The sequence below is a fragment of the Gekko japonicus genome, unplaced genomic scaffold (assembly GCF_001447785.1).
Source record: "Gekko japonicus isolate JY-2015 unplaced genomic scaffold, Gekko_japonicus_V1.1 scaffold3588, whole genome shotgun sequence".
Lineage (NCBI taxonomy): Eukaryota > Metazoa > Chordata > Lepidosauria > Squamata > Gekkonidae > Gekko > Gekko japonicus.
In genome coordinates, this window is record NW_015162067.1 from 112,497 (window position 1) to 134,893 (window position 22,397).

The 22,397-nt window shown below is 48.8% G+C and overlaps 1 protein-coding gene across 2 annotated transcripts; it reads left to right on the forward strand.

Moving 5' to 3' along the window:
* Positions 1–436: 436 nt before the first annotated feature.
* EFS (embryonal Fyn-associated substrate) lies at positions 437–21,950 on the forward strand. Of its 2 annotated transcripts, none has more exons than XM_015405618.1 (6): positions 437–711; positions 5,875–6,210; positions 9,617–9,715; positions 14,080–14,775; positions 17,617–17,706; positions 20,111–21,950. In XM_015405618.1, exons 1-6 carry the CDS (start codon positions 646–648, stop codon positions 20,522–20,524), a joined length of 1,701 nt encoding a protein of 566 aa, XP_015261104.1. In that variant the 5' UTR covers positions 437–645; the 3' UTR covers positions 20,525–21,950. The 2 variants fall into 2 exon arrangements, with proteins under 2 accessions (XP_015261104.1, XP_015261105.1); XM_015405619.1 differs by lacking the exon at positions 437–711 and adding an exon at positions 949–1,184.
* The last annotated feature ends 447 nt before the right edge of the window (positions 21,951–22,397 follow it).

The following is a 22,397-nucleotide window of genomic DNA, read 5'->3' on the forward strand; positions in this document are numbered from 1 at the left end:
GAGAGAAATTTACTAAATATGGATGCCGAAGAATGTCATTATTTCCGCCACTTGATGTTTATTTAAGCCATTGGTGTTTTCAGATTGCAGGTTACTTGGATCTGGAATGGAAAGCCAGCCCTGGATGGATGTGCTGCATCGGTTTTGGATTCGGGGAGGAAATTCGGAACCAGCGTCAGAAACGAACTGAACAAAACCAGTTTCTAGGCGTTTGAAAGAAAGTATGCAAAAGGCCTGAATATTTCTCGACGGGATCAAGACTGGCCTGTCTCCTCAGGAAAAGCTTATCCGCCGGATATATTTTTTTTGAAAAGAGTCTATTCTGCATAGATTCGTTTTTGAAAAAGAAAGTTTGTTTGCCTTCTCTGGGTTTTTTTGTTTTTTTTTGTCTAATGCTCAGCCTTTCCACTGACCTGTTTTAGATCTAGGAGGAGAATTCAAGGTTTTAGGATTTCATTAGGTTGCAAAAGACATGGCTATTTTCAGTGTGCCAATTTGGGTTGTTTTTTTTAAAAAAAGAACTAACCTTTGGAGAGAAGTTTTGTAAATGCCTCTGCTTTGCTTCTGGATTGCAATTCCACCCTGTGGTTGCAACACAAAACCTTGTTCCAACTTGTTGAACTGCTGCCCTGCCTGTCTCAATTCATGCAGCCTGAGAGCGGTCAGGCCCTGCCCCCATGGCTTTTCTGGGAAGATTTTGCTGACCAGAAGGTTTGGGAAGACGTTAAAACTTCTGAGGGGAAGCGGAACTTCCAATTGAAACGGGCTGGATTTTTGGGAAACCACAATCCTTCGAATCAAAGGAGAGGGATTGTCTAACCGCTTTGGAAAACTGCCTTTTTAAAGAACAGTGGTGGAAAGTAATGAAGTATTATTTTACAAGGGAAGAGTTTCCCCCCCAAAAAAAGTATTTTAAGGAATTCTCTTTTTTAAGAAAAATTTCCTTTAGTGTCTTCTAGTCTGGAATTTTTTTTATGGGATGAAAACTGATGTAGAATTTCTCAGGAATTTTCTGTCTTTCTGAGCTGCGCAAAGAGGGGGAACTGCAGCTAAAAGCAGGGTTATTTTTCTAGAAGCCTTAAAATATGAGAGGAATGGAGAAAGTATAATTTTGGTTCACTGTTTTCTTACTCTGCAGTCTCCTTTTTGACTCCTTCCAGCACTGAACTTGAACAAAAATGTCTGTAAGTATCAAAGAAAGAAAGGCAACCTAGTTAGGCCTGGCCAGAGTCCAGAGGGGAAGCAGGAATTGCGCTCCTGTGACCTTGGACAAAAGATTTATGTTTCAGGGTTACTGGGACACACGTTTTTCCGGATGTGCTGAAGGTGTAATGTGCTTTTTTGAGGGAGGGGATTACCACTATCTGTGAGGGGAAGCGGGTTTCAGAACACCAAATAACTGAAAAGAAAAGGCAGAGAAATGTTGCTAGCCTTATTCAAAAAAAAATTTTTTTTAACTACAATAACAATTCCTAGAGAATTGCCATTAGAACAGGAGGACTCTATTTTGCTGGCAATTCAGAGATATGTATGAGTTTGGGATGGGGGAAACCCGAGAAATGGCCCTGATCTTGAAATTATTTTAATTTCCCTCAAATTCTAACAAGTTTCATCTAAGGAAGACTCCCCTGGTATGCCTCCAGTTTTATTTCAAGTGAAGTTGGTGGTAACTCTAAACAGGTTTGAAATTGGAATCCGGAGTTTAGGAAGACTAGGCCTGGGGCTTATTTGAATGTCAAAATAATAATCTCTTTTAAAAATGGCCACATTTTAGGATAGTACATTCAGGACAGAGGAGGTTGTGTCCTCACCAGAGAATCTGGCTCGCGAGTAGGCTGAAACCCTGGGGCCTTCCACTGTTGGGAAATAGACCGTGTTTAGGTTTTTATAATGGAGTGTTTTATCGAAAACAAAGGCCTTGCACAGCCGTAGACGGAACCATGGATCTAACCCCCAGTTGAGAAACACTTGTTTGCTTCTTTTCTTCTGGGGTCATGCGCCAAACTCCCAAATGAGATCATTCCTGGCAAATAAATATTTGTGAACACCCAAACTGGTTGTTTCTCCCCCCCCCCCTTTTTTTTTGACTGCCTGATATTTCAGAGTCCTCAAGGGAGGTATTTGGTAATGGACTAGAAAGGTCAACTCATTTGTCAAACATGCAAGCATAGTTTATTTGGGTTGTTTTACCATCTTGGGCTACTTAGATTGAAAAGCAAAGTAACAATGGAAGGAGTTTTTTTGGAAATATATATATATATCAGGGATAGTTTAGTTAACAGTCTGTGGCCCTGATCCAGCCCCTAGGACCAGTTTATCCAATCCCCTGGCAGTTATACCAGATTTTAATATTAAAGGAGATTGCCCGCCATTAATAAGAAAGAGAATATTGTTTTTTTGAAATCTGTGGCCCCACTTATTAATGTTACACTTCCCCCTTTGGATTTTGCCTGAATGATAATGCCGTGTACAAATGGTCTTTGTATGTAGCGCTACAACTCTCCATGTGCGCTCTAAATTCCGAAGGCCTCCATTGCCAAGAAGTTTTACTTGGGAGGCCGCCAGTTGGTGTGCAAAAGTATGTTTCCATCCTCAGGATGGGGGCAGCCAGATTCCACGATTTTTTTTTGGGGGGGCACTCCATTTTCCAAATATCACAGAATTCGGTTGCCCCTGTCCCATGCTGCTTGGGTGCTCTTGGCAAGAGAGACCTCTTCCCGGGTATTTCAGGGAAAATTTGTATCCTACAATATTGTTTTATGAGCAACTCCGGCCAGCCAAACAACACGGTATAGCGGGGAGACTGTGTCACTTCAGAATGCAAGTAGGGGATTGCCTAACTGAATACTTCCATGCTTGTAAAAATGTAACATGTTAGGGAGAAGTGATAAGAGTCCAGCCTTTTCTCCCTGAAGCATCACATTCTGAGTGCAGGGAGACTTTCACGTGAGGAAGCAATTAGATGTAAAAGACCTTCCCAGACAGCCCCGCATTTTGATGTGGTACAGTCCTAGCAGGGAAGCATCAAATTGCTTTTCCTGAACGTGTCAAATGGCCGGAAGAAGGACCAAGGCTTAGGAACGGCCGTCTCCGCCCCTCTCCTTAAATGTTGCTCATGGAGTTTAGATCTTCCCAGAAAGAGAGAGACGACAGGGAAATAGAAACCAAGGTGGGGGAGAAGCTAGGAATATCCCCCTTCCCTGACTCCCTGTTATGTGTGTCTTTTGAACTGGCCATGAAATAAGGGGGTGGGGTGCATTAAAACACTGTGACTTGGAGGGCAACAGATGGCAGCGTGAGGGCTTAGCGGGATTTGGTTGGCGAAAGGGAGAGTTCTGGAGACCACGAACAGATGCTGAGAAATGAAACGCAGGGGAGGCAGCTGGTGAAGAGACGGGGTGGAGCGGGTGCCTCTGGGCTCCAAAGCAGGGAGGGGTTTGCCCTCGGCTTAGTGCCTTCTCCAGGGGTTGGTGCTATCTGGGCCCTGCTTTATCCAAGATTAGCCATGACAACGTGCGCATGCGGGACGGCACAACCTGGCCGAGGTTAGGCCCAAGGAGGGGAGAGTTGATAAGCAACTTTTCCTCCCCTCCCAAGATACTGGAACTTGAGGACGTCCAGTGAAGCTGGTGGGCAGTAGGTTCAGGACGGACAAAAGGAAATACCTCTTTGCGCAGCGAGTGATTAAAATGTGGGATTCGCTGCCAGAGGACGTAATAACGGCCACAGATGTAGATGGCTTTAAAAGGGGATGAGGTTCGTGGAGGATAGGGCTGTCAGCGACTCAAGGGAACCTTCCTGTTCAGAAGCAGTAAGCCTCTGAATCCCAAAGCCAGGAGGCCACGTCAAGGGAAGGCTTCGGCCTCTGTGGTGTTGGACCTCCAGAGGAACTGGTTGGCCACTGCGTGAGACAGGAGGCTGGACTAGATGGACCAGCAGTCTGATCCAGCAGGGCTCTTCTGATGTTCTTAACATCAGTGGAAGGCCTCAGCCTCTATGCCCTGTTGTTGGCCCTCCAGAGGAAGCAGTTGGCCACTGTGTGAGATAGGATGCTGGACTAGATAGACCACTGGTCTGATCCAGCAGGCCTCTTCCGGTGTCCTAATCAGAAGGAAGGCCTCAGCCTCTATGCCCTGTTGTTGGCCCTCCAGAGGAACTGGTTGGCCACTGCATGAGAGAGGATGCTGGACTAGATAGACCACTGGTCTGATCCGGCAGGGCTCGTCTGATCTTTTTAACCTGGGGAGACCTGATATTGTATATCTAGGAACGATCGGAACAACGCTCACTTGAGAGTGTAGCAGGGGAGTGACGGCGGTTTTCACATCCTGTTGTGGTTTGGTTGCTGATTAGGCAAGTCCCACTTCGTCTTGGTGTTCACTTGTGGTCAGGACCGGTGTGAAGCCTCTTGTGATGCCTGTACGCAGGATTGCCTCTCACTTTTGTGTGGGTCGCCCTTTTGGGGGACCAGGTGTACCTTGGCATCTAGAGAGGACGCTGTGATCCCATTTACTGGAACGACTGCGTTTGGGACTGTTGTGTGGGCTCCTACACCTCCTCCTCCATCAGTCCTTCTCCAGTGGAACAACAGCTCCCAGGCATGGCTGTGTGTTCACCTCTCTTGGATGTCCTTGAATGTAAGCGCTTGTGCCTGACTCTGTTCTGCCTTTCTGTTAACAGAGCAATAGTAGGAATGGACCATATGGAGCTATTAGCCAGAATACCTAAATGCATGGCTCATGTTTGGAGGTGGCATACTTTTGAACACCAGATGCTGGGGACGAACCAAGTATGTGTGAACGCCGTTGCCTTCCTGCCTAGTTTGCGAATTTCCTGGAAGCATCTGGCTGACTGGCAGTAGTTAAGAGGATGCTGGGCCTTTTGCCTGATTGGATGGTGCTCATTGCCTATCTTTATGTGGCCCCTATCACACGGGCCGGATATCGCGGGGGGGAGGCGTGGCTAATTGCCCCGGCGCAGTTTGATCCGCGATGACGCGATCAGACGCGCTGGCGGCACACCACGGGTCCTTCCCTCGGCGCCGGCGGGTAAACGGGGGACCGGAGGGGAATGCCACGCATCGGCGCGATCACACCATGGGTGTCTGGAGGCAGCCCGTGGCAAACGTTTACTAGTACCTTGGAGGTACTAGTTTTTTAATGCGCATTGTCGGCGGTAAGCCACGGGTGCGCTCCACTTCCCAGATGTTGGGGTGTGATCGCGCCCGGATAATCCGCCCACCCTCCGTGCCTCTCCTGTGGCAACTTTGCCGTGTGACCGGGGCCTGTGTTTGTTTTGTGAGCCTGCCGGTGCATCCAAGGAGAATGATGCTGCTGGCAGAATGTTGTGGGCTGTTGTGCCTGTATGAATCCAGGATAACTGAAATGCAGTCAGTTGGCCAATGTCGATCTAGGTTTTACTGTGCATGTCTCGCACGCAGGACAGTGCCTAGAGCAGGATTCCCCAACATGGTGCCCCTGGGCACCATAACACCCACCGACAACATTCCTGGCTCATGTCAAGTGTGGTTTTTTTTTAGAAAGTAGGTGGAGCTTTTGCCCAGCAGGTCTTCAGATTGGCTACCAGAGTCTCTGATTGGCTGTAAACAGAGCTTCTGCCTGAAATGTTGAAGAGTTACTATTTAGATTTATGCATAACCTTGCTCCCTGTCACTTTGCAGTCAGCACTGCCTCTTTTGGCAGCCATTTTGTGGTGTTCGCCATCTCCTGTGGCAGCCATTTTGCGGTTGTGCCCACCAATCCTGCATCAGAATCCCAAAGTCCGAAGGTTTGGGGACCACAGGGTCCAAAGGTTTGGGGACCTCTGACGTGGAAGCCCGATTCCCTAACCTTCTGTCTGCCTCTTCTCCCTCAGGCTCAGCTGTGCCGCGCTCTGTACGACAACACCGCCGAGTGTCTGGATGAACTTTCCTTTCGCAAAGGGGACCTGATGGTTCTGCTGCAGCCAGAGGCTCCGGGCTTGGAGGGATGGCACCTGTGTTCCCTGCACGGCCAGCAGGGGATTGTGCCGGCCAACCGGGTCAAAGTCCTGGCCGAGCCAGGGTCCCCGGGGCCAGTCCCTCACAGAAAGCACGCTCCAGCCGATGTCTACCAAGTCCCCAGGAAGGAGGCGGCAGCTCTAGTGGGAAAAACGTATGAAGTGCCCCAGGACGAGCTCAGGAGAAGGGGACTGCGTCAAGAAGAGCAGGAAGTGAGGAAATACTTTGGACAATGCATCCCCTTCCTAGCCCTGTTCCCAGTCCGAAAATCCAAAATACCACATTCAGTGCGGAGAACTTCGGAACCTGTGAACAAAAGTTAACTGGTTGCGAAGAATCTCTTGCATTCAACTCTGGTCTTCTAGCCCCGCCCTTCTTCCTTTAACCACACCCCTTTTGCACCAACCCTCCCGTCCTTGGAAATGCCCTTCCTTTAAAGAAACAGATATGAAATACTATTTACTTAATATGACAACAGTATGAAAACACACAAATTGTATTTGGGGTATATTCATGACCCCAAGTAACATTTGAGTGCATTGCAGGGTAGAAACGTCCCCCCAAAACAAATTTCCCCCAGTGTGTTTACAACTCCCAGAGCCCGTTTCACGTCTGCAGTCATGATAACAACTTGGAGATGAGGTGGAATTTGATTTTGGTTCGATCTCTTCACCCACTTTTGCATGTTAAATAACATACGTTGGTTCTGCAGAATGTGACCAAGTCATCTTTCTACAAAATAAGTGACAGGCTATGTCACTTGTGAGCATTTCACAATGCTCCCTGCACTAGTGTTTTCTGGAAAAACGCATGACGTAGGTTTTTTTTGTTTTTGTTTTTTAAATCTCAGTACGTTTATGTTCTCTAGGATAAAAAACTGTCCCTGTTGCAGAAATCAGTTGATATTTTGGGGTTATTTTGTACACTAGGTACTTTTTGTTTACGGGGGGGGGGGGGAGTGAAAGCAGTAAGCAGAACCAGTGTTCCCTCTGAGCTGAGTTTGTGTGAGTAGCTCACAGTTTTTTAGCCTCCAGCTCACACATTTTTTTTGTCTTAGCTCCGGAAGGATGACTCCAGAGCAGACTAATTTATGCAGCAGCCAAATTGCTTGCTCACAACTTTAATGCCAGTAGCTCACAAAGCAGAATTGTTGCTCACAAGACTCCAAAGAAGGAGCATTGAGCAGAACTGTTTTTCTATCCATTCTGCCCCCAAAAGTACAACTGAGAAGGAATTTCACCCCGGAACAAACAAAAATAGGGCGTCTGCAGAAAACATGTCCTTCTTGCCAACCAGATGTGAAAAAGGGCTCTGATGGATATGGTCAAAGAGATTGTTTTAAAGAAAATGGAATAAAGTCTTTGCAATGCATGTAAAAATGGGAGTGGCTTTGATACTTTGCCAGAAGGATATCCGATCTCAAAGATCGTGAAGGATCCTTCCTCCCTGTTCTAAAGATCAGCTTTGTACATATGAAAGGATTGTGATGGATTTTCTGGGGGCTGGAATTTTTCCTGTCAGAATTCCCCGCCCCACTACACTGGGGTTTCCCAGCAGCGATTTAAAAAGGTTTGAGCAGATAAAAATCCATTCGAGCCTCATAACCCTGAGGCATACTGAGTAAACTGACAGGAAAAAGATGGTTTGCTTTTTATGACTGAACGAGAACAGAATTTATGCAGAAAGAAAGACACAACCCAGGTGAATATTAACAAATCAACCAGGAGTTGTGGGGCGTTAGGTTTTGAATTGAAACTTCCTCTCAGACAGGCTTATAGCATAAAAATTCGGCGCTCCTGCCACAACTGCATTATGTGCCAGACTCGGCAAGCCCTGCTGGCTTCCAACACCTCAGTTGACCTGACTGGGAACTTCACCAAAGATCCGACATCTCCATAGACCTTTAATTCACAGTCCTGTTCAACTCATTCTCCTGTCGCAACTTCCATCCTGTAACTCTCACCCGTCATAAACCTGACTGACTAAGCCTCCTCCTGTTAGGGCTAGACTCTTTTCCCCATCCTCAGCGTCTCTAGTTCAGGGTGTGTCGCTCATGGGCTTCTATGGTACAGAGATACATTTCTGTGCTCTACTTGTCATATTGATGGAAGTTTTGTTATTTTACCTCAGTATGTCTACATTCTGGGGTCATTTTACACACCAGGGACATTTTGTTTCTAAGCTATCATTTTGGGGATACGGTTTACTAATCTTGTATTTTGGGGATGTGGTTTACTCATGCGCAGGGGACAACGTCCTAAAAGGACAAATCCGTGGATGCGCATCTCTATGTAGTCTGTCTCCAAAAGTGCAATCAGGGAGGAACTGTACCTCAGGACATTGATAAAGACTTTAAACTGTTTCTTGGCTGCTGTTATCAAAGTGGCTTTTATAAAATATTATTATGTAGGAAAAGGACGCGGAGTGTCTTTCCCACAAAACTCGGCAACTCATAGTTACACCAAACTGGCGCTTCATAAGGCGATGCTTTTGCTGGAATAGAGACGCAACAAGGGGGGGGAAGCCATCCTTAGCAGATTGACAGAAATTCAAGAAATTATTTTTTTCTTGTCACTGTTTCACCATGCTAGGAAAAACTTGGCCTGCTGATTTTCTGCCTGTTGTGCAGCTGTTACGGAAGCAGTCTTTATGAGAATTAAGGCTGCCAGGCCTCTCGTCAGGATGGGATCCCCGCCACAAATTCCTGTTCCTCACCACTGCATGGAGCCATGGCAGGGGGAAAACTAAAAATTTAAATGAATAAAAGATTGTAAAAAGATTTAAAAGGACGCGGCGTGTCTTTCCCACAAAACTCTGCAACTCATAGCTACGCTTCGTATTTGGGAGCCAGGATCCCTTCGGGGGAAGGGTCAAGGTGGCTGGACAGGTCTGGGCCTAGTCTTGCCAACCTCCAGGTGGGGTGTGGAGATCCCCCAGAATTAGAAAAGATCTCCCGAGGGCGGACTCTGGCAGTCTGTCTCACTGCGTTTCCTCCCGTCCCCAAACTCCACCTTCCCTAGGCTGTATCCCTAAATCTCCAGGAATTTCCCAACCTGGAATAGGCATAACTGAACCCCAGCGTGTAAAAAAAACCCATCCATTGAGAAAATTTTGAAAATTGCCAAAAAAAAAAGGGTAAATTTTTCTAGTGGTTGCTTGTGAAGTTACACCTGTACCACTGCTGAAATCCCCTATGGCAGTGATGGCGAACCTTTTAGAGACCGAGTGCCCAAACTGCGACCCAAAACCCACTTATTTATCGCAAAGTGCCAACACGGCAATTGAATTTGAGTCCTGAGGTTTTACTTTAGGAAAAACAACTCATACATTAACTTAAGATGATCCAAACAAAGTAAAGACAGCAGTCCCAAATGCTTTCATCTACTTAAAATTATTTGGCAGAGAATTCCACACTTTAATGATGGTCTGGGCCTGGCTTGGGTGATGGCACGCGTGCCCACAGAGAGGGCTTTGAGTGCCACCTCTGGCACCCGTGCCATAGGTTTGCCACCACTGCCCTATGGTCTCCCCTGTACCACCTCATTTTCAGCTTCCACGCTGCTTCCTCTGGGGGAATACTCCATCCCGGCCTTGACTTCTCTCTTGTCCTTTGTCCAGGTCTATGAGGTGCCCCCACCCGCTCGGCCTTGCCCGCTGCCTCCTGAAGGGATCTACAGGGTCCCCCGTGGCGTCAGAAGAGACGGGGACCCTACAGAGGTTAGTGCTTATCTGGGGATTGTGAGGTCAAACTTAAGGTGGCAACAGACTGTCATGGTAGCGCCTGCGACAGCGGGAAGGTTCCAAGATGGCCAAAGCAGGCCTGAAAGAAAGGCTTAAAAATCTTTTTGGGGTCCAGGGGAACTTTTAAGACCAACAGAGTTTTATTCACGGTATAAACTCGAATCACATCATCTTCTGCCTGGTCCTCTCAACTGGAGATGCCGGGAATTGAACCTGGGACTTTCTGCATGCCAAGCAGATGCTCTGCCACTGAGCCACAGCCCCTCCTCAGTGAAGTTGCTTATGGTATACTGAATCAGGCATCAAAGTCAGTATTCTCTACTCAGACTGGCAAGGCAACATCTCTCCAGGGTCTCACGAAAGCTCCTCCCCTGCCACAAGTTTTGTTAGTCTTAAAGGTGCTACTGGACTCTTGCTCCTTTTCTGTTTCTCTCCGTTTACCTTTTTGCCTTATGGCCTCCTGTTTCTGTCCCAAGCCAGACAGGTGCGTGAGGTTTAGATAATGGCGAGGCTGCCGTTTATGGCAGCTCTCTCCCAATGCACCCCCTCCTTGGGAGTGGACAGCTGGAACTGTTGCAGGAAACAGCTGCGGCCATCCTGGTCTCTGAGGGTAACTGTATCCGACCCCAAATGTGGAGACGGCTGTCTCCAAACCAGATCTGTGGCCTTCACTTAATTCTGCAGCTGAGACAAAAGGCTCGCCCTAGATGGATGAGAACTTGGTGGGGAGTGGTGGTGGGTGGGTTGGCTGTTAGATTAGAATTTAAACTAAAGGGATACTGTGGTGTTGGGGGGTGTCTGATCTGTGGGGCTTGGACAGCAGCAGCTCCAGGGAACTGGTTGTACCCATAATCTGTGTGGGGTTCTTTGGCTCTTGTATTTCAGCCCCAGAGTACAGGGAAGGACGGATCAGGATTTTTTATTTAATATCCACGCCAACTCCTGCATCTTTTGCTTTTGAAGAGAGGCCCGCCCAAGAATGTTGAAAGCAAATCATATTAAAGGAAAAGGAGGGAGGGAAAAAAATATCCCAACTCCACTTTGGGCTGATCCACACATGCATGTTTACCCCTTGACGGCTACAGGAGTGACTTGCGTGTGAAGATGGGCCATTTCTGGAGAGACTCCGTCCTAGCAAGGACTTCCATGTTACTTCAGACAGACTGTTTGTCCGTCCGGTCCGTTCATTCAAGATAATCTGGGAGACATCAAGGGATGTACATGCATGTGTGAACCAGCCCTTCATTTGCAGTTTAGCAAATACATATGTGTATACAGGGGGGGTTGCAACCCTGCCTCTTCTCCCTTGCTGTCTCCTCTCTGAATAGGTACACAGAACCACTTCTCTGTTGTCCTTCAAGTTCCCCCTTAGACCCCCACCCTTTCCCACTGGGTCTTCAACTTATACATCCTCACTCCCAACTGCATTCAAGCAATCTTAGGATGCAGTCTTAGGATGCATTCACAGAAGCATCGTGTCCAGATCACGGGAGATGGTCGTTCCGCTCTATTCTGCTATGGTCAGGCCTCACCTGGAGTACCGTGTCCAGTTTTGGGCACCACATTTTAGGAAGGATGCTGACAAGCTGTGTCCAGAAGAGGGCAACCGGGATGGTGAGAGGGCTGGAATCCAAGTCTTAGGAGGGAAGGATGAGAGAGTTGGGTATGTTTAGCCTGGGAAAGAGAAGGCTTAGAGGGGACAGGATTGCAGCCTTCAAGTATCTGAAGGGCTGTCATGTAGACGATGGAGCGGATCTATTCTCTCTTGCTCCAGATTGCAAGACTAGGTCTAATGGGTGGAAATTGCAAGGGAGTCGTTACCGGCTAAATATCAGGAGAAACTTCCTAACTGTCAGAGTGGTTGAGCAGTGGAACAGGCTGCCTCGGGAGGTGGTGGATGCTCCTTCGCTGGACGTTTTCAAGCGGAGGCTGGACGACCATCTTTCGGGTATGTTGTAGGGCTGTCTTTCAGCTATGCTCCTGCAGAGTGCAGGGGGTTGGACTAGATGACCTGCAAGGTCCCTTCCGACTCTAACGTTCTATGATTCTAAGCTTTAAGTACCTGTCACTGGGTTTACTCGAGTTCTCCCCTCCTTCAGCTGCATTATCTTTTGCAGATCTGCAAACTACTTGGAGGCCCAGTGCAGCCTATTTTTGCCTTCACAGTTCTGTGAGATGCCACAGTTCTGCACGAACAGATGATAATGACCAATAATTGTGCGCACACAATACAGAGGCAAACAGCCTTTCAATTGGAAAAGGGGGTTGGGTTTTTTTGTTTATAAAACAACTTCAGGGCATTTGGTTGAAACGGTCCTTTCATTGCCTCCTTGAACTTTCCTCTGTCTGCTTGATAAAATTTCCTCGTTCACAGTGCCTTCTCTTTGAGATAATTGGCAGATAAATCTCATGGCATTGCACCCTTTCAGGCTAAATATGGGGGTTTAAAAGTTTTCAGTGGGCTCTCATGTTAAAAATAAAACACTGCCCGCAAGCAGAAATCCTGCACAGCAGGAAAAAGGTTAGGCCTAGAACCCCAATATGAAGAAGAGGAGGAGAATTGGTTTTATACCCCGCCCTTTACTTGGCGTCTCAGAGCGGCTTACAAACTCCTTTCCCTCCCCACAACAGACAGGTAAGTGGGGCTGAGAGAGCTCTTTCGAGAACTGCCCTTTCAAGGACAGCTCTTGTCAGAACTATGGCTTGCCTAAGGTCATCCAGCAGCTGCAAGCGGAGGAGTGGGGAATCAAACCCAGTTCTCCCAGATAAGAGTCCGCACACTTAACCACGACACCAAACTGGCCCTCAGCTACTTTTCTGCAGGCATGGACATTTTGATGTTGAAGAACACTCAAGACAATTGATTCCTGTATCTGTAATATGAAATTAGATGATCCCGGCGCCAAACATGAATGCGATATTGGAAAATCTCCAAATGGGTCTTGCCAACGTTATTGTTGACCAGTAAGCAGGGGAGAAATGTTTCAGGGGAATCATAGAATGTTCGAATTGGAAGGGACCTTGCAGGTCATCCAGTCCAACCCCCTGCACTCTGCAGGAGCATTGCCGAAAGATAGCCCTACATACAACATACCCGTAAGATGGTCGTCCAGGCTCCGCAGGGAAACAATGACAAGAAGGGAAGGCCTTATTCTTTGGTCGCTGTGTTAGATTTCCTGACGGGATCCTCCTTTGACCTGTGGAAGGCTGGCTTTTGCTGGAATGCTGTTTGCAATGGCTCTTGGTGGACATTGGTCTTGTGGCAAATGGTCCCTGCCTCAGCAGACCAGAATCCCTCTTGCGGTTGGCTTCTAAAGACAGGGGTGTGTGTGTTTGTAGAGAGGGAAGGCTTCTCCCACCCATTCGCCCACCCTCAGGGCCACTGCCCCGATCCAGCACCTGCACTTTAAAATAAAGCACTGGGGAGATCTCTTCACAGATCTCATTGAGTTCGGCCTGTTTTGATTGGCCGTTGGAGATCTGGTGGGCTTTGCAGTGTTTAAAAACATTGCCTTGGCGGCAGCTGCCACCACAGCAGGAGGATTTTCTCTGCATGACTGAACGTAAGCTGAGTATGAACAAGAATATGTTCAAATAATACGTTCGCTTAAAAAGGCTTCCTGACAAGCAGAGCTTCTGCCTAAAACACTGAAGAGTCATTAGAACTAGGCATAACCCTCCCTCTGAGATTTTCTGGTTGGTTCCCGCTCCCACGGCAGCCATTTTGTGGATGCCTCCACCACTGTGTGTCAGAATTATGAAGGATCCTGCGGCCTCAAAAAGGATTGGGACCAGTGTTCCCTCTAAGCTGGGTTAGTGTGAGCTAGCTCACAGTTTTTTAGCTTCCAGCTCACACATTTTTGTCTTAGCTCAGGAAGAATGGCTCCAGAGCAAACTAATTTATGCAGTAGCCAAATTGCTCGCTCACAACTTTAATGCCAGTAGCTCACAAAGTAGAATTTTTGCTCACAAGACTCCACAGCTTAGAGGGAACATTGATTGGGACCAGTGTTCCCTCTAAGCTGGGTTAGTGTGAGCTAGCTTTAGCCTCCGGCTCACACATTTTCGTCTTAGCTCAGGAAGGATGGGGCTCCAGAGCAGACTAATTTAGGCAGTAGCCAAATCGCCGGCTCGCAACTTTAATACCAGTAGCTCACGAAGTAGAATTTTTTGCTCACAGGACTCCACAGCTTAAGAGGGAGCATGGATTGGGACCCCTGCTGTAATATAAGGCTGGTGGGAACGTGTGGCTTATGTGGCCAACATCCACAAAGACTTCCCTCCGACCATCTCTTTTCTCACTCCCCCTTTTCTCCATTCGTCATTTTGCCCACCCGCAGGTCTACGACGTCCCTTCAGCCCTGCTCCGGGAGTCTCCAGTGGACACCTACGACTCACCTTCCCCGTGTCCCAAGAAAGTGGCCCGCGTGGCCCCGCAGCCCATGCTGCCCCCGCCCGCTGGTGACCCCTATGACGTGCCGCTTGCCTTCAAGAAGCCCTCCGCCGCGGGTCAAGAGGAGGAAGAGGGGGAGGAAGAGGAGGGCTCAGAGAGGCCCCTGGTCTACGCCACCCCGTCCAACTTGCGGCGAGCCTCGGCGTTGCTGAACTTGTACGAGTCGCCCGAGGAGGTGCTGGGAGGAGGCCAGGGGGAGCAGCAAGAAGAGGAGGACGAAGACGGAGGCATCTACGACATCCCTCTGCTGCCGCCCGGCTCTCCGCCCCTTGAGGGGGCGCTCCAAGGACTAAGCTTGCGGGATCCCGGCCCCCCTTCCCGCCCTCGTCTACCCTCTGCCGAGAGTCTGTCCCGTCGCCCGTTGCCCGCCCTTCCCAGCGAAGAGCGCCTTTCCGTAGAGCCACCGCAACCGTCGCCAAGTATCGTCCGGAAGGGGAGCATCCAGGACCGCCCGCTGCCCCCGCCCCCTCCTCGACTGGGGGGTCTCGGAGCAGAAGACCAGCTGGAGTCTGTCAGGGACGAGGGGTACAACGAATACGAGGGGATCCGTCTGGCAGAGGAGTACGACTATGTTCATCTCAAGGTAGGGGAAGCGGCCTCTCGGGAAAATCGGTGCCTCAGCCCTTCACTCCGTAACCAAGATGGCGTCACGTCCACCCAATCTCACAAAAATGGTCTCTTTACCACATTTACTTGTTTCATTTTCGAGTGGTTCACAAAAGCAGAATTGTTGCTCACAAGACTCCAAAGAAGGAGCATTGAGCAGAACTGTTTTTCTATCCATTCTGCCCCCAAAAGTACAACTGAGAAGGAATTTCACCCCGGAACAAACAAAAATAGGGCGTCTGCAGAAAACATGTCCTTCTTGCCAACCAGATGTGAAAAAGGGCTCTGATGGATATGGTCAAAGAGATTGTTTTAAAGAAAATGGAATAAAGTCTTTGCAATGCATGTAAAAATGGGAGTGGCTTTGATACTTTGCCAGAAGGATATCCGATCTCAAAGATCGTGAAGGATCCTTCCTCCCTGTTCTAAAGATCAGCTTTGTACATATGAAAGGATTGTGATGGATTTTCTGGGGGCTGGAATTTTTCCTGTCAGAATTCCCCGCCCCACTACACTGGGGTTTCCCAGCAGCGATTTAAAAAGGTTTGAGCAGATAAAAATCCATTCGAGCCTCATAACCCTGAGGCATACTGAGTAAACTGACAGGAAAAAGATGGTTTGCTTTTTATGACTGAACGAGAACAGAATTTATGCAGAAAGAAAGACACAACCCAGGTGAATATTAACAAATCAACCAGGAGTTGTGGGGCGTTAGGTTTTGAATTGAAACTTCCTCTCAGACAGGCTTATAGCATAAAAATTCGGCGCTCCTGCCACAACTGCATTATGTGCCAGACTCGGCAAGCCCTGCTGGCTTCCAACACCTCAGTTGACCTGACTGGGAACTTCACCAAAGATCCGACATCTCCATAGACCTTTAATTCACAGTCCTGTTCAACTCATTCTCCTGTCGCAACTTCCATCCTGTAACTCTCACCCGTCATAAACCTGACTGACTAAGCCTCCTCCTGTTAGGGCTAGACTCTTTTCCCCATCCTCAGCGTCTCTAGTTCAGGGTGTGTCGCTCATGGGCTTCTATGGTACAGAGATACATTTCTGTGCTCTACTTGTCATATTGATGGAAGTTTTGTTATTTTACCTCAGTATGTCTACATTCTGGGGTCATTTTACACACCAGGGACATTTTGTTTCTAAGCTATCATTTTGGGGATACGGTTTACTAATCTTGTATTTTGGGGATGTGGTTTACTCATGCGCAGGGGACAACGTCCTAAAAGGACAAATCCGTGGATGCGCATCTCTATGTAGTCTGTCTCCAAAAGTGCAATCAGGGAGGAACTGTACCTCAGGACATTGATAAAGACTTTAAACTGTTTCTTGGCTGCTGTTATCAAAGTGGCTTTTATAAAATATTATTATGTAGGAAAAGGACGCGGAGTGTCTTTCCCACAAAACTCGGCAACTCATAGTTACACCAAACTGGCGCTTCATAAGGCGATGCTTTTGCTGGAATAGAGACGCAACAAGGGGGGGGAAGCCATCCTTAGCAGATTGACAGAAATTCAAGAAATTATTTTTTTGTCACTGTTTCACCATGCTAGGAAAAACATGGCCTGCTGATTTTCTGCCTGTTGTGCAGCTGTTATGGAAGCAGTCTTTATGAGAATTAAGGCTGCCAGGCCTCTGGTCAAGGTGGGATCCCCGCCCCAAATTCCTGTTCCTCACCACTGCATGGAGCCATGGCAGGGGGGAAACTAAACATTTAAATGAATAAAAGATTGTAAAAAGATTTAAAACTCACCGGCATCACCTGCATGATGATGTCACTTCCGGGGAATACCTTGAAGCAGCAGTGGTAACTCTAGGAATCACTGGAAACTCTGTGGTAAAACCATAGAGTTTCCAGTGATTCCTAGAGTCACTGCGATCATTTCCAGGTGCGCTAGTGATGCTGCCCTCCCTCCAGAGGGTTGCCAGGCAACCTTAATGAAGATCCACCCTCCTAGTGGAAACTTGCACACTCCTGTGTAATTTACATGGCTTCCCTCTCTAGGAATCCTGGGAATTCTATGAAGGTTCTCTGACAATCAGTGCTCTCATGAAAGTACTGTTCCCAAATTTCATTGAGGTTTAACTCTGAGAATTAATCCCAGGCTTTTAAAAAATGGATTACAGTTGTCATAGACTTCATTCAGTATGTTCATCTCCAGGACAGTGCATATACTATTCTTTTTAAAAATATGATTTCTGTGCCCTTCTTAATCAAATTCTCAGCCATACAAGCTTGATTTCTACACCAGTTTGGTGTAGTGGTTAAGTGCGCGGACTCTAATCTGGGAGAACCGGGTTTGATTCCCCACTCCTCCACACGCAGCTGCTGGTGTGACCTTGGCCCAGTCACAAGTTCTCTCAAGGGGAGTTCTCGAGAGAGCTCTCTCAGCCCCACCTACCTCACAGGGTGTCTGTTGTGGGGAGGGGAAGGGAAAGGAGGTTGTATGTTCTTGAAAAAGAGCAGTTTCTGGCAGAGCTCTCTCAGCCCCACCTACCTCACAGGGTGTCGGTTGTGGGGAGGGGAAGGGAAAGGAGTTTGTAAGCCGCTCTGAGACAACTTTGGGTAGTGAAGGGCGGGGTATAAATCCAATCTCTTCTTCTTCTATATCCTTTATAAACCAGGGACATGTGCTTATAGTATGCATAACTTACGCTAGTCATGGAGCTGGATAAGAAGTTCTTCGGGCTCCCAGAGCCTCATATCTGAAGTCCACTAAGCCTTCACACTCGCTCTGCATTTTTTCCTCGTACTTTGTGATTTACCTGGCCCCAAATCACTGATACCTATATGATATTGCCTCCCTAGGGAGCAGATAAAAGCCAGCCCAAGCCTTCTACGCCAGAGGGGACCCCTGGACCTGCGCTTCCTGGTGATACAGCTCAGACTGAAGAACAGGTATCTGTTTTTATATATATATATATATACCCTATGAGGGGGGCTGCTTCTTTTTAAAAAAAATATAGTGAGACCTGCCGTAGGTCAGTCAATTGCAGAGAGGGGACCTGGTTTCAGACTTCTCGCATGCCGCACTAAATCGTGCCGGGGCTTTCTTGTCGTATCAAAGGCAGACTGACACATTCAGCGTCCCCAACCTTTTTGAGCCTGGGGGAGTTCTGAGCCAGTTTGGCGTAGTGGTTAAGAGCGCAGTGGACTCTTATCTGGGAGAACCGGGTTTGATTCCCCACTCCTCCACTCGCAGTTGGATGGCCTTGGGCAAGCCGTAGTTCTGATAAGAGCTGTTCTTGAAAAAGAGCCGTTTCTGTCAGAGCTCTCTCAGACCCGCCTACCTCATGGGCAGTGTTCCCTCTAAGCTGAGTTAGTGTGAGCTAGCTCACAGTTTTTTCACCTCCAGCTCACACATTTTTGTCTTAGCTCAGGAAGGAGGGCTCCAGAGCAAACTAATTTATGCAGTAGCCAAATCGCCCACTCACGACTTTAATGCCAGTAGCTCACAAAGTAGATTTTTTGCTCACAATACTCCACAGCTTAGAGGGAACATTGCTCACGGGGTGTCTGTTGTGGAGAGGGGGAGGGAAAGGGACTTGTCAGCCGCTCTGAGACTCCGAGAGAAGGGTGGGGTATAAATCCAATCTCCTTTTCTCGTCTTCCTCGGGATAGCGGGCCCAGTCACAAAATGGCTGCCGCAGGAGGTGGAGGTAACCACAAAATAACCAGGGAGTGAGCAGGCGCATGACTCTGATATTTTCTTGCATCCACACGGCCTACCTTCGTCCTCACAGTGTGCACCCTCGTGCTGTGCTGGCAGCGGCTGCCAAAGCGATGCTGTTTTTGAAGCCACACAGCCCATCAGATCTCCTAGTCAGGACGCCGCAGGAGGTGGAGGCAACCACAAAATAAGCAGGGAGTGAGCGTGCGCATGACTCTGATATTCTCTTGCATCCACACAGCCTACCTTCGTCCCCACAGCTGCCGCCAAAGCGATGCTGTTTTTGAAGCCACACAGCCCATCAGATCTCCTAGTCAGGACCCCTGCCGGGTGAAGGCCCTACCGTGCCCCACCTTTCCCAAAACACTAGAACTCAAGGGCAGCCAATGAAACTGATGGGGTGGTTGGCAGTGTTCCCTCTAAGCTGAGTTTTTGTGAGCTAGCGCACAGTTTTTTAGCCTCTGGCTCACACATTTATTTCTTAGTTCAGGAAGGATGGCTCCAGAGCAAACTAATTTATGCAGTAGCCAAATTGCTTGCTCACAACTTTAATGCCAATAGCTCACAAGGTAGAATTTTTGCTCACAAGATTCCGCAGCTTAGAGGGAACATTGGTGGTAGGTTCACAGTGGACAAAAGGAAATACGACTTTATACAGAGAGTGGTTAAAATTTGGAATTCGCTGCCAGAGGATGTAGTTGATGGCTGCAGGAATAAACAGATTTAAAAGGGGATTAGATTGATATATGGAGGACAGGTCTGTCATTGGCTACTAGCCACGGTGACTGAGGGGAACCTCCACATTCAGAGGCACTAAACCTCTGGATCCCAGAGCCAGGAGGCAACATCAGGGGAAGGCCTTGGCCTCTGTGCCCTGTTCTTGTCCATCTAGAATTGCTGGTTGGCTACTGTGTGAGACAGGATGCTGGACTAGATGGACCATTGGTCTGATCCAGCAGGGCTCTTCTTATGCTCTTACGCTTATACAAGAGCCAGTTTGGTGTAGCGGTTAGGAGCACGGACTCTAATCTGGGAGAACCGGGTTTGATTCCCCACTCCTCCACACGCAGCTGCTGGTGTGCCCTTGGGCTAGTCATAAATTCTCTCAAGGGGAGTTCTCGAGAGAGCTCTCTCAGCCCCACCTCCCTCACAGGCACTGTTCCCTCTAAGCTGAGTGAGTGTGAGCTAGCTCAGTTTTTTAGCCTCTGACTCACACATTTTTGTCTTAGCTCAGGAAGGAGGGCTCCAGAGCAAACTAATTTATGCAGTAGCCAAATTGTTTGCTCACAACTTGAGTGCCAGTAGCTCACAAAGTGGAATTTTTGCGCACAAGACTCCACGGCTTAGAGGGAGCATTGCTCACAGGGTGTCTGTTGTGGGGAGGGGAAAGGAGATCGTAAGCCGCTCTGAGACTCCTTCGGGTACTGAAAGGCGGGGTATAAATCCAATCTCCTCTCCTTCCGACCCCCCCTGCTCACTTTGTAAAAATCTGCTTAAATATTAGGGATTTCCACGCTTGTATTTCTCGGGACACATGTGGGAATAAGGTTCCAGGTCGGGATTGCAGTCATTTCAATCAGCCAGGTATGAAATCCCATGAACCTTTTCCTCTCCTCTCCCTCTTCTTCCCAGGTGCCGCCTTCCCCAGAGGACAGCCAGTTGTTGCAGTTCTATACGGGGCAGTGCCAAACCCATTACTCCACCCTGCTTTCAGCCATCGAGGCACTCCTTGCCAGCGCCGGTGCCAACCAGCCCCCCCGGGTCTTTGTGCCCCACGGCAAGTTCGTCATTGTCACAGCGCACAAACTGGTGTTCGTGGGGGACACGGTGTCTCGGCTAGCGTCCTCCGCCACCGTCCGAGCCAGAGTGGGGGCGGCCAGCGGTGCCCTCTGCCAGGCCCTGAAAGAAGCCGTGCTTTCAGTGAAGGGCGCCGCCCTGCGCTACCCGTCGCTTCCCGCCGCCCGCGAGATGCGAGAGTGCGTGGCGGAGCTCTCCAGACGGGCGCTGGCCTTCACCTCTTTGCTGGCCACCTTGGCGCCATCTTGACATTGCGTTCCGAGGCAGTTAACCGCCCCCTTAGCTGCGATACGTTCTACAATCCTTTGGCAATAATTCCCCTGACGCTTCGGACTTTTGAATGCAGTGGCGCTGGACGGCCTCTGGCAGTGCTTATGAGTGTAATGCTGGCCCCTGTGTCGGTAGCGAGGTTTCTCTGGTTACACGTTTGCTTCGAACCTGGGATCACTAAACCCAGCGTCCGTTCCATGAGGCAGCACTTTGTGACAGTTGACCCTTGGGTGGTCGCCTTTGCCTGTAGTGAAGGTAACCTCGTCCTGACCTTTAGCCTCTCCTCGACATCTTTCCCAGCTGAAACAAGGTCTCTAGTCTGTACCTCAACCACTCTACCTTATGACCAGAAATGGCAGTGCACCAGTTCACCGTATCTTGGCTCAGTTTCCATGGTTTCACGCCGACCTTTGCATCTGTAACCTTCACGTATTCTCCTAACCAAAGACCCTGCCTGACCTTCACCTCCGATTCAGTGCCACAAATCAGGTCCTGGTTCCCATCTCTTCCAGTTTGGTGACTGCTATCGTGGTGAATAGCTAGATCCTTCCAACTGCCGTGTTAGTATTTCTGCACCGTGTTCCCAAGAGCGCCAGTTGAGGTTATGGCGTGGAGTTGTAGACCAAAGACGTGAACAGAACTGGGAGATGGGCAGACAATGGCGTGCTCACGCCCGCCCACTCCTGTGGACATAATGGTGGGGGTTAGGGGCCCAACGCACCCACCCCCACAGCCCTAGAGGGAAAGCACCAGAGGAGAATTACTGAGAAACAACCCTTTTTATTTCGGTGAGGGGGTTCTAGGACAGCGTCTGAAAGGTGTGCAAATAGGAGAACGGCGAACTCTGCCACCGAAGAGGAGATCACGGGAGGAGATGACCTCGAAGGGGTGAAAGCAGACACACAGAGAACATAAAATGGCCAAAGGCGCAAGGAATTCTGGGATAGGAGGGAAGAGGTAAAGGTGAGGAGGTACCTGCAAAAAAGGGACGGGAGAGGGCAAAAAATGGTCAGTGCGGACTTTATACCAAGCACGATGTGGACGACATCCCCCACCCTTCTGGAGAAAAGCACTGCAGGCATGAGCCAAGGTGTGTGTGTGTGGGGGGGGGCAACTAGGGAGTGCCAGGTTAGGTCAAAGGATTGCCAAGGCAGCCAGCAAAGCCAATGGCTGCCAGGGTCGGGCGAATGTGACACAAAGTCCTTCAGCCTGACCTATGGATCCATTGGCTTTTTTCCGCTCAAAATCCCCCCTCTGGTTTGGCATGTGTTTTGGACGGCAGCCAACATCACTTCACAGCACACACACACACACGGGGACCCTCCCTCATCTCATTTCCTCAGCAGGCAACAACCGGGGTTCAAAACGTCTCTCTCAGGAAATATTTGCCAAGTTATTTTCTAAGTCTGATCACAATAAAATTGGTAAGAAAAACAGACCGCGTGTGTGTACAGCTTCCTCCCAGTTTCTAATACGTTTCCCCTTTGCCCTCTCCCCTAACTCAACCCCAAAATAGCCTCCCCACAGAAAACCTTGACATAGATGGAAAGTGTGAGGAAGCACGGGTTTTTTTGGGGTGGTGGTGGTGAGAAGAATAACATAAGAACATAAGAGACGCCAATGTTGGATCAGGCCAAAGGCCCATCCAGTCCAACACTCTGTATCACACAGTGGCCAGAAATACCAGGTGCCATCAGGAGGTCCACCAGTGGGGCCAGGACATTAGAAGTCCTCCCACTGTTGACCCCCCCCCCCAAGCACCAATAATTTCAGTGTAGGTCCAAATTCAAAGTAGATACATTATGGACTGGGTTTCTAAAGGCAAAATTAAAGTGCACAGGATTTAAAAGGC